The following is a 12,780-nucleotide window of genomic DNA, read 5'->3' on the forward strand; positions in this document are numbered from 1 at the left end:
TGCGCTCCACTTCGGCGGCCTGGGGTGCGCAGGTTCGGATCCCGGGTGCGTACCGACGCACCACTTGTCAAGCCATGCTGTCGCAGCGTCCCATATAAAGGAGAAGATGATGGGCAGGGATGTTAGCTCAGGGCTGATCTTCCTCACATACACACACACACACACACATACATACATACATACGTTACTCTTCTAGGATCACAGGCCTTATAATACCTGGGGACTCTGGGTGGAGGAGGGGAGGGGTGTGAAGCAGAAGGCAGGATGGGACACCCAAACTTGATCACAGTTAACTGCCTTTGTCCCTAGTCCCCTAAAAGCAAGGGGCTTGTCATATTTACCCCACCCTAGTCCTACTGAATCAGAATCTCAGCAGGTGAGCCAGGGAAGCCATCGAGAAGCCCTCACTCCCGATTACCAGAGCCAGTTAGCTGCTGGTTAACTGAGCAGTCTGGTTAAAGCAGTTAAGTCACTAAATACACACATAATGTTCAAGATACACATCTGTCCACTTTTTCATATAAGACAAGGGTCTTTTCTTAGAGAAAGGGTCCACTAGCTCCAGTTTCAAAAGTTCTTTCCACCCAGACCAGATCCTTCCATGTGGAGAACTTAGGACACTGCACAGGCAAGAGGAGAGTAGACGCCTTCTGGAAATCTTCCATTTTCCCCAATCTAGTTCACACCTAATTCACCAGCAAGTTTTTTTCTAGTGAATCACCTTATATTTATAACTCTTTCTAAAGCACTCAGCTCACAGTTTTTACTCTTTCTCTTTTCACTCATGGTTCATCAGTTGCCATAGTATTTAATGAAATCATTTAATTACTATAACAAATAAAAGCAGAATGAAGAGGTGTGAGAGCAAATGCATTTGACTCTCGGTAGGGATGCAACTGCAGCGTGGGCACAGAAATGCCCAGATACCTAATCATAATGGGGGGAGGGCATTGATCATTATGTTTGATGAAGGGAATGGAGAGCGCCAATTACTGGAATACTTTACTTAAGTGGAAGGAGGTCAATTAATAGCTTCTACTATAATTTTATAATTTTAAAATCCAGATCCCTCCTCCCCTCCCCAAAAGAAAGCAGCCTGTAGAAGATCGAATTTCTAAATTCTGCTTTTCTTAGTAGTAGTTTCTGGCCATGACAAACCACCAAAGCATTCATTTGTTTAGTCAGAGCTTAAGGGTTTTTTCCTCTTTTCTATTTCCTTTTAACCACAATTTACAAGAAACACATGTATGAGAATTTTCTGGTGTAGTCTTGACACAGGTGCAAATAAGAAAATGCCTGTCCAGGTGGATCCCGGATTTATGTGTATTAAGACTATATCTTTTGACAATTTTGCTTTTACATTTAAAATTCACCATGACTTGAACTTTCCAACACCTGACTCAAGAATTTGTTTTAATAGATAAAAGTTACTCTCACATGACTGAAATTATTCATCGTACTATTCAGTATGAGAAAATGCTATTCTAATAATGGGATCTTTTTTTTAGTTTGTAGGGAGAGAAAAGGATTAGTCAAAGGAGAACAGTTACTCTAAATTATTTTACTTTAATTTCATAACAAAAAACTGCAATTATATCTGATATAGGGAATTAGATGTTCTAACCAAAAGAACTGCCTACATACTGAAGACTCACTCATTTTGGGGAAAAAAAAATGAAATGATATTTTAAGATTTATGTTCAAAGATGTTAATCGCAATATAATTTTTGATAGGAAAAACAGCATCTAAATATGCAATAATAAGGGAATGGTCACATCAATTATGACATATCCATATGATGAAATATCATGTAGCCACTAAAATTCATGTCATGTAAGAATATTCTGATAAAATGCCCAGACACATTCTTGTATTCTGATAAGAAAATGCCCAGAGTATAACTTTAGGTAAAAAACAAAATGAACAAAAAAACTGTATATAAAGAATGATCCTAATGGGGGAAAAAACAGAAAACCAATAAAATGTTTGTTAACAGTGTTTATCTCTGGGTGGTGGTATTACATGTGATTATATTTTTCTTCTTTATAGTTTTCTGTATTTTAAATTTTTTCTGTAACAAACATTTTATTTTTAAAGATCTGATCAGTTGGGATCAGAAATAAAAAGTACTATATACTTCCCTGCCTTCTTAGGGCACATGAAAGTAGGGCAGCCTTTGATGAGACACAATTGCCATTATGAATATCAAGTGACTATGGCGCTGTCTGTGATAAACCAATACCCAAGGGCTATGGAAGCAGATGGATACATTTATTCCCTAAACAGGCATTTGCCAAAGTGTGCCCCAGGAAACCTAGTCCCACGAGTTCTGCGATGGGTGAGTTGGGGAAATACTGCCACATACGCCCCTTCTGGAGCTTCACCACACACCCTAGCAGGAAGAACCAAACAAAGCAAAACAAAAGGAAAACCGTCTTATTTAACCACTGGCTTCCCACATTTACTTACCATGGAACTCTTTTTAATGCCACCACCACCAACATCCACAGAATTAGGGCTCTAAGGGAAACACTTTCCTAAATCCAACAGGCCAACCACTTCATTAACAACTGTCACAGCTTCCAGTTACTGCCACACACGGTGTTCGACAGTTTCCCCAACGTTACCTTATTTAATCCTCATAACAACTCGATCAGGACGGTATTACAGTACTCCCATTTTAAAGACAAGGAAATTGACACTGAGGAAGGTTAATCCATGTCTAAAGTTTCCTAGCAACCCAAACCCTATCTTAGTAACTACTATGCTTACTAATTGACTTTACATTTTTTGTGCAGCTTTTTATAATTTTTGCCCCCTCTTTCTCTATCATTTATTTCTAGATGATGTTATTGGCTCTACTCGTTTTTCCCTACACTCTCTAAAAATCTGCCACTGACAGATAAACCATGTGACCAAGTGTGTTATTACTGGAACTGTGTGCAAAGCAAGACTCAACAGGCTCTGCGACGAGCCCACTGTAAGCCCTTGAGGTCAGTGATTTTGGCAGCCCCAAAATCTTTTTTATCAATCATCTTGCAGCCTTCTAACTGATCTCCCTGCTTTCTGGTCTTACCCCCTCAAATCCATCCTTCCCCAGCTGCCTGAATCATCTACAGAAATCGGAAGTGTGACCAAAGCACTTTCTGATTTAAAATCCTCCCACGGCTCCCTCCGAGTAGAGGATCAAGCCCAAAGCTCCTTCACGAGGCCATCTGGTCTCTGTCTGCCCTCTGGCCTCGCCCCCACCACACCCTACTGTGGTCCCTCCAGCAAGGCCTGTAATATTCCTTGCACAAGCTCTCTCCAGGCTTCTTTCCTCTACGCCTCTGTTCCTGCTGCCCACCCCCACGCCTGGAAGCCCTTCTCTCTCATTACCTGGTGAACACATTCTTTGAATCCCAGCTCCTGAGTCCTCTCCGCCAGGAAACATTCCCCGCTGATCACCCCCAGCCCGGCAAAAGCTTGTAGGGTCTCCTTCCCACCAGAGGTGTCCGCATCACTACTGTTTCCCATGTACAATGTTTTGTGAAATCGGCTTTTGCATACCTGTGTGATCCTAAAAGATGAAAACTATGTGGCTTAGCGGTTTCACATCCCCAAGGTGCTCCATAAAGGCTGAGTAAATGAATAAACTTCCTGGACCTCAGCTGTGTTCACATTAATGAAGCTGCTGTCTGATGGCAAACATTAATTAGCACTTACTCTATCCCTCCACCAACCCAGGCACTGGGCTATGGATTTGAATATAACCTCGAGGCGCCAGTAGCTAACCTTGGCGATAATAAAAGATTTTATTTGAAAGAAACATTAACTATGACACTGCTTGTAACATAACAAACTACAGTCATGTGCCACATAACGATGTTTTGGTCAACAACAGAGCACATATATGATGGTGGTCCCATAAGATTAGTGCCATATAGCCTAGGTGTGTAGTAGGCTATACCACCTAGGTTTGTGTAAGCACAATACTGACAAAATTGGCTAATGATGCATTCCTCAGAATGTATCCCCGTGGTTAAGGGACACATGACTGTATTCAAATATCTGCTTTTCACGTAAACTCTTTGGCACAGTAACGAACAACGCTCCTCACAATTCCACGAGACGTGCTTTTAGAAGCTTTCCCTTGACACACCACAACGTAACCTAGAGACAACAAAGGTGCATCTCCCTCTACTTTCATTCTACCCTATGAAGACATTCTACCAAGAACTTGCCTCTGTCTTTGTACCACTGGGTAAGACACTTGTCATGAATAATGATGGAATCTGAAAACCCACATAGCTGAGGAAGGAAATAAAACAACCAGAACTCTTGTTTCAGCATGTTCTCAGCATCAGCAATTACATACATGAACAACGGCTGACACACAGGTCCTTCCAGATAACCCTGCACCAGTACCTGGCATAATCCCCATTGCAACACATTGCTACAAATACTGTGATAAGAGCCAAAGCAACAACCAAGTCAGCTTAGCTCGAGAGCACACCAACTCTGCACACAACGGCTGAGGTTCAAACAGTTCGGTCTACTTCTAGGTTCCTCTTTTGGCTGGTCTGCTACAGCACAAGCGCTCTAACAGGATGTCAAGTGGTCTGTAAAATAAGGTCACCACACTTATTTCTCCCTGGTACCTCTTTCCTTCCCTCAATCCACTAATTACTCCTAGCAGCCTTTCAAACTTTTATATTCTCCCCTATTTCAACAAGCACTTGTAGGACATTAGCCCCCAAGTGTGTTTCTCAGCAGACTGCTCCCCTGAGCTCCAGAGCTGCACCTCCAACTGCCTGCCAGATAACTGCCCTGCTCGTCCCTCACACTCAGGCTGGCACACTCGCAGTGACTCCCTCTCCCCTCCCCCCGCCTCACTCTCTGACTTCCACTTGAAGCCCAGTTATCCCCACTCACTCAGCAGCAATAACTGGGCACATCCCGTGTGCGAGACAAAAAAACACGACGAAATGCAGCCTCCAAGCTAGTCAGGGAACAGGGAAGTAAATGACTTACAAAATGCATGTGAAGTGCCACAGAAGAGGTATACAAAGAGGCTAAGGGGGCCATGACTTAGCGGTTAAGCGCTCGCGCTCCGCTACTGGCGGCCCGGGTTCGGATCCTGGGCGCGCACCGACGCACCACTTCTCCGGCCATGCTGAGGCCGCGTCCCACATACAGCAACTAGAAGGATGTGCAGCTATGACATACAACTATCTACTGGGGCTTTGGGGGAAAAAAGGAGGAGGACTGGCAATAGATGTTAGCTCAGAGCCAGTCTTCCTCAGCAAAAAGAGGGGGATTAGTAGGGATGTTAGCTTAGGGCTGATCTTCCTCACAAAAAAAAAAAAAAAAAAGAGGCTAAGGGATGTGTGTCTGTGACTGAGGAGGTGGGCAGAGCACTTGGAAGGCAAAGTTGATGAGGTGCCTCAGTGGGCAGGGGAGGGAGAGGGGCAACTCCACAAGGGCACCGAGGTGAGAAGGGAGCCCCGCGGGCTGCTCTGCATCTCTCTCTCGGAACCTTAGCTCAGATCCTAATTTCTTCTTCCCTGCACTTATTTCCACCTTCGACCTGGTTTTCCTGAATCCCCCCACACCAATCCAGTCCATATGCTGCTGCCGAATTAATCGTCCTACAGTGCACCTCTCATCATACTGCTCCTCAGCTCCAAAGCCATGGAAACTCACGCCACCAAATTCCCCGCCCTGGAATTCCCGCCCTGGCACTCTGCCCCTACAGCCTCCTGCTCTCATTTCCCTAGCCATAAGCAAATCTGATGGGGCTCAAGTAGATGGTAACTCACCAGTCACAGAACCCGTCCCTGCTTTCCTGCTCTGTGTCTATGCTCATGCTGTCACTTCTTCCTGATCTCCCATTTCTGTCAAAATCCTGCTTAGAGAAAATACCTAATTTAAGGCAGTGGATCCCAGGGTGGGGCATGCTCAGCACAGAGTACAAAGAGGGCTTTTCACTGGGCCGGTAGTGTTTACTTCCTAAGCTGGGTGGCAGGTACACAGATGTTCCTTATATTATTCTATACTGTCTTATAGGTACTATTGTATTTGATCATTTATTTCCTTAAATCTTACCTGCCTATCAAAGTCACCTCTTGCACTAGACACCCAATCTAGCCAGAGAGCCTCTCTTCATCTGACCTTCAATGTCATTTACAATTCACACGTGGCCTTTTTCTTATTCTCTCTTTTTGAAAAACTGTCATAAAATATACATAACATAAAATTTACCGTTTTAACCATTTTTAAGTGTACACTTGAGTGGCATTAAGTACATTCACCTTGCTGTGCCACCATCACCACCATCCATCCCCACAAATTTTTTCATCTTCCCAAACTGAAACTCCCTACCCCTTAATCTCTCTTGTACTGTAAATGTTTGTGTACTTGGTTTCTTCCCCATATTATAATATAGGGATCACACCCTATTCATGTTTCTATCCTTGACAACGCCTTGCACGGAGTAAGCATGCCACAGCTGTGGAACTGAAATGGAATCTTCTTGAAATGGCAGCAAGGATACTACGCCCTTTAGTTTTAGCAATACTAGCTAATAATAACAATTTACTGTGTTCACTCTGTTAGGTACCATGTTAAGCATCTTATATACTTAGTTAATCCACCCAACAACCCTATGAAGTAGGTTACTGTTATTACCCATTTGCTTTCAACAAGGAAACTGCAACTGGAAAGACTGAATACTCGCCAAAGGTCACACTGCTATTATCAAAAGCCAGTTCTGCACTATACCACACCCACCGCACTTTTAATCAATGCAAAAGAAGCAGAGAGCAATTAAATAAAATAAGCGATCAGATTTCACCCGAGCCAGTCTAACAATTCTGAAAATCTCTTATTAAGGGAGCTAGCCTCTACTAAAAGCTTCCTCTGTGCCAAATATTGTTCTCACCTGCTATTCCGTTTACTCTCACAAGAACCCTAAAAGGCAGGCAGGTTACGACCCACACTTTACAGTGGAGGAACTGAAGCACAGCGAGTTTAAACAACTGAAATAAGGTCACACAACTCTCAGCTATGCTCTTTCCACGAAATCTTGATGCCTCCTTTAAAAAAAGGTAAAATCAGATAAAAATGAATTTCAGAAAATATTCCCAGGCACAGTAATTTTTTACTCAACACAAAGTAATACGTCCACGGAAGAGAAGATTTAAACAGGAAAACTGAAGCCTTTACATATACACTAGTGATTATACAACACGAACAGAAGCAAACTCCAGTAGTAACCACTCAAAGAGTTTAAATATCAGCTTCTGAAAACCAGTCCCAGCAGCACTGGGAGAGTGTGTTGAAGAAGCAGGCCCTGGTTTAAAGCAAGGTCGGTACATTTCAATGAGCCATCGTGATTCATGTGGCAGCTCCGTGGCCCCACACAAATCACACTAGAACACACCTTAGGGAAACGGCTTCTCCCAGACCAGGCTCTCTACTTTCCACAAAACAATCTGTTTTTCAGACCCTCGGCAGAATTCTGCATGTGGGCATTTTCACTTGCCACAGGAACAAAGATCCTGAATTTGAATCCTCAGGGGAATCGCTAGTTAGCAGGAACCCATCAGCGTCTCCTTGGAAAGGACACTGGGAGAAGTGACCGGAGAGGTCCGGTTTGGCTGCCTAATCCCCTAAGCGACAGTTCCTTTTAAGGGAGTGCCCTGCAAGTCCAACAGGGTTAACGTGGACGGTGGAGAAAGGCGCATTCCACTGCCATATAAAAATAACTTTAAATAAAATAAAAACGTGTGCATATGAAATGTCAGAAGGAAAGAGCTACTACATTTAGGGAACTGCATCACAGACAGGAGGAACAGGAAAAGATAAACACATGGGCTGGAAAATGAGAACGTGCAGGGCTCCGACACGATTAGAACGTCTTGTGCTGCACTAAAGCTCACACGCCACAATTAAAACAATGTAAGGGAGGCATAATGCACTGCTGTACTTAAACCTAACGGTGAATGCCTTTAAAACCTAGCCACACTTTCCAGTCGCCACAAAATATCCCCTCAGGCTTGAAGAAGCCTTACTCTACAATTTAAAACACTTCCTTCTCACAATAAAAAAAAAAAAAAGGAAAAAAAGCCATTGGTTCAGGTTAAGGGACTCTATGCCGTGAAAGCCCTGTTCCATTTACTGTCTTATCCTAGACCTACTGAGATACATAATCATTTTGACCAGGGAAAAGTAAAATGTTTCTTAGGCTAATGGAAAATAAAATTTGACTTAGGGCGAGCTCCGTGGATAGTGGTTAAGTGCAGCATGCTCCACTTCGGCAGCCTGGGTTCACAGGTTCGCATCCCAGGCGCGGACCTATACCACTCATCAGCCACGCTGTGGCAGTGTCCCACATACAAAAGAGAGGAAGACTGGCACGGATGTTAGCTCAGGGCTGATCTTCCTCAAGCAAAGAGGAAGATTGGCAACAGATGTTAGCGAAGGGCGAATCTTCCCAGGAGGGAAAAAAAAAAAAAAAAACATTTACTTAAAACTGTTCTCAGGATGATCTGGTATTAATGATTGTCAGTAATCTTTCTAAAAAGAAAGAACTACAGATGATTATTAATAATTGCAATTACTCTTTATTGAGCAGTAACTATATGCTGTGTTAAGAACTTAACATGCACTATCTCACATAATCCCCATATCAACTCTACAAAATAAATATTATCATATTATCCGGCCCCAACAGATGCTCAGAGAGGTGAAGTGACTTGCCTGCAATCACACAGCTGGGAAGTGGCCAAGTCCAGCCTGGAGTGTATGATTCCAAAGCCTGAATGTGGTGTTAAAGAACACCACATCATAAATGATCCATTTGGTCAAGAGTGGACAATTCATAAAGCATTTTCTTCTACTGTGTCTCACAACCACCCCAAAATAAACCAATGCATAACATTAACAGCTGAGTGAAACTACCATGACCAGAATTTCGGTTGTTCATGTTACACCAGTTCCTACCGAAACATGCCACATGTGACCAGGGCAGGAGGACTGGTGAGTGTGATGGTGGCTAGGTGAGCTGCCTGGCTAAGGTATTTTGGTCTTTGAGCTCAGTTTCCTTGTTTTAAAAGCACTACATCCTGAAGAACGAACCACTGCTGGGTAATTTAACTTGAACTATGTAGTCTAATCAAGCAGAGTCAGTCAGCCCTGAGGATCTGTACACAGTACTCTGGTATAAATGTCACCTTTACTCAAAAATCAAACAAAAAAATCCTGCTAGATTAATTTGCCTTTCCCTTTAAAAACTAATCTCCAGTTTCTTAGGTAGAGGAAACAAGTGAGGCTGTCCCTAACAGCCTCCAAGTCAGCAGAATTACTTGACTCTTTCCACAATCTTCCCTCCACTAAAAAGCATTTTATTTCTATTAATGTTCCACCAACATAACTACAGTATTCTGTTCTTACTGCAACAGAATAGGCACATATAGCAGAATAATTTGTAGGTGGTGTTACACATTAGAAAAATACACCTATCATTTTATTATTAAACTAGAAAGATGCCTGCTGACAATCAACAAAAGGTCTCCCAGCAACTGAAAAGCACAGAAATGAAGCAAAGATTTTCTTTCTTTGGAGACATGAAACTCGCACTCAGTCAAGAAAGATGGATTTTGTCACTGATTATTCTCTAAAATGGAAAGTGCCACATGGAGACCATAAATGGGGTAAATTGCATCTCTGAGCAACTTTATATGTGCCAAGTTACAAAGCCCGTGAATACAAAGGGTGTATTAATGGAAAGACTGATACCATCTTACTACAGTGGCCTCTCTGTAGCTCGGGACAATGATCTGTTGAGAGTTTTCCAGTGATTTTGAATGTGCAACCTCCATACAAGCTCCCTTTTAAGGGGGCTGGCTCAGTCCTGAACAATCCCTCTTCGGAAAGAAAGCCAAAAGCCCCCACTCGGGCTTCTGGGGGAGAGGCTCAGCCCTGTAGGCGTGGGAAGGCTCAGACTTCAGAGACAAAGGAGAAGGAGCGGTGGAAGGGCCAGGATCAGCCTGGGTCCACCTGCCTGCAGGAGACCCAGACTCACAGGACCGCATTTTCACAGAAAGAGTTCAACAGGGTTGGGAGAAAGGAAGAGAAGGAAGCAGATGCTGCCAGCGCAAGAGTAAAGTCAGTTACCCCCGAGAGCAAACCATGCCACAAGGGATGCAGTGACATAACCAGATCCAGGGTGGGCACATGCCTTCCGGAGGCTGCGCAGGCCCTCGACTATCAAAAAGGCAGAGGCCGGCTGTGAGCCCCCAACCCCCGGGTTATCTTCTCCCCAAAAACAGCTCCAGGAACTTCCCTGGCCCCAGCTAGGTAGGAGACTGCCGCGCAAAACCAGCACACTAAAATTTCCACATTCCCTTCTTCCATGGAGAGGGGGACCCGTACAGAGAAAAGGCTCCTGCTGCCACCCTCAGGCCCACCCACCAGGCGGAGGAGAAGAGCCCCCTGGGATAACTCTGCTAGGGCCACTTCCAAACGAAGCCAGACCCCGTAGGGCCCTTCTGGAACTCTCGGGAACCCTCAGATACACGGACTCGCAAATCTTAACCGGGCTCTACCCGTGGCCTCGGGCCTCCTAACCTCGGAGACCCCCGCCCAACCCTAAAGCCTATCTCAGAACTCCCTCCCGGACTCAGCTACAGACACGTAGCCCCCCAAACCCACCTTGGAACCCCCAATCCTAAGCCTCAAGTCCAGCTAGTCCACTCAGCCCCTCAAAACCTATTCTCAGACCCCAGTAACTGCCTCAGTCCCCGTGGACCCCTCAAGCCCCGAATCTCTGCCCAGACCTAGCCCTCGGGCCGGTCTCAGTCACCCCGAATCCTCGACTACAGTCCCCTGCACCCTCCGCAACTCAACCCCGATCCCCCCGTGCCCGCCTCGCCTCCTCGGACGCAGCCACAGCCCTCTCGGCCCCACACGCCCGCTCCAGGCTCTCCGCTCCCCGCCTCGCCCCAGCCCCGGGCCTCGGCCCCCCACACCTCGCCCCAGCCCCCGAGCAGCCCCCGAGCCCCGCCGCAGGCCGCCTCCCCCCGCTCCGCCCCAGCCTGGGCCCCTCACCCCGACCCGTCCCGAGTCCTCCCGTTTCTCGCCCGAGTCCCCTCAGCCCAACTTGAGGCGCCGCGCCCGCTCCCGCGCCGGCCCCCGGCCCCCCGAGGCCCCGCGCCGCGCGCCCCGCGCGCTCACCTCCTCCATCTTCTGCACCATCTCCGCCAGCTGCCCCTCGTCCTCCAGCAGCTCGTTGAGCTGCACCAGCGACAGCCCGGAGAACCGCGCTTCGCCCCCCGCGCCCGCCATCCCCGCGTCTGGGCCGCCGCCGCTCTGGCCGCCAGGCTCCGCCGACCGGAAACGCCGCCCTCAAGGTCCGCCCCCGCCGGGGGGGGGCATCTGACGCCAGCCCTGGGGCGTGACGTCATCACCGCGCGGGCGGGCAGACGTGGCGTAGCTGGCTAGGCATGTGGGGGGACCCGTGGAGGCGCATGTCTCTGGGAAGGTGGGGAATTCTAAGGGAAGGGGCGCGGACTGGGGGACGGAGTTTTGACGCTGTGAGCGGCCGTGAGGATGTCGCTGCCGCACAGGAGAGTGCCCCATGACGTCATAAGAGCCTTTTTCCTCAAAGAAGAGAAATGGCGAGATCCACAGAAAACAGGCAGTGGGAAGGAAGTTAGTGCAGCCTAAGCCCAGCCTGGCCCAGGGAACCCCACAGAAGGGGACCCTTGGATGCCTTTGGTTCCTAGAAATTATGCAGCTGCGAATCATTCATTTAACAAATATTTACTGAGACCTACTATGTGGACTAGAAGTTGGGGATACAGTTCTGAATAAAACAAAAAGGACCCTGCCTACATGGAGCTAACAGACTGACAGGGGAAGCAAAGAAAAAACAAGTAAAATGGTTACAAATTGGGAGAGCACAAAGAAGGAAATGAATGCTAAAATAAGAGGATCGTAGGGAAGACCTTCTCTCAAGAGTGGAGTAAATGAGGGTGCTCTCAGAGAAGGTTAACTCTAAGGAGAGCTAAAGGATGAGAAGGGAGGAACCAGCCACCATTCCTGTAGGAAGCCCAAGGCAGCAAGACCAGCATGTGCAAAGGCCCTGAGGCAGGACCAGCTTGGTACATTTGAGGAACGGGCAGAAAACCAGTGTGGCTGGAGCATCCTGAGCAAGGACCCATGGGAGTGGCATCCTTGCACCAACTCAGACAAAGGCACCTAGACATCTGGGTGGGTCAAGCTGTGCTCTTTCAGAAACAACATGAATTAAGAGTGCAATTGTCTCTAGCAGTCTCTCCAGCTGTCTAGAAGCCTCTCGGGATCCAGGAGTCTGGGAACTCATTACCCTGTATTGTTGCTGCCCCGGGAATTGCCACAGTTCTAGTTGGAAAAAACCCTAAGTCTGATGTTAGCCACTACAGCCCCCTAATTTTACACATAAAGACATTGAGGCCGTGAGGAGGAAGTTTTTTTTTTTTTCCAAAATCAGGTAATTGGCTGGTCTCCTGGATCCCAGTCTGGCGTCCAGCACGCTGGCATCATACCCCACAGACCTCATCACATAACTCAGCACTGGACACAGTTGAAGCATTCAGTAAAAGCTTATTGGCTGACTGATGAGCTTTGTGTACGAAGATGATGCTTCTGCTCTCCCATCCATAGAACATAAGGCCCGAGTTGTCTGCCCACACGTCAAGCTGGGTTCCACTGACCTATTCTCTCTCTCCTTCTAGCCCTTTGTGACTAAGGGTACG

The 12,780-nt window shown here is 46.5% G+C and overlaps 1 protein-coding gene across 1 annotated transcript in view; it reads right to left on the minus strand.

Moving 5' to 3' along the window:
• VPS37B (VPS37B subunit of ESCRT-I) overlaps positions 1-11,364 on the minus strand; it is a 28,685-nt gene extending 17,321 nt beyond the window's left edge. Inside the window, exon 1 of the mRNA XM_004430038.3 lies at positions 11,219-11,364. Coding sequence (XP_004430095.1) covers positions 11,219-11,329 — 111 coding nt within the window. The 5' untranslated portion in view covers positions 11,330-11,364. The remainder of the gene's footprint in view (positions 1-11,218) is intronic.
• Between the last annotated feature and the right edge of the window lie 1,416 nt (positions 11,365-12,780).

The sequence above is a fragment of the Ceratotherium simum genome, chromosome 35 (genome assembly GCF_057802395.1).
Source record: "Ceratotherium simum simum isolate JZ-2026a chromosome 35, ASM5780239v1, whole genome shotgun sequence".
NCBI lineage: Eukaryota > Metazoa > Chordata > Mammalia > Perissodactyla > Rhinocerotidae > Ceratotherium > Ceratotherium simum.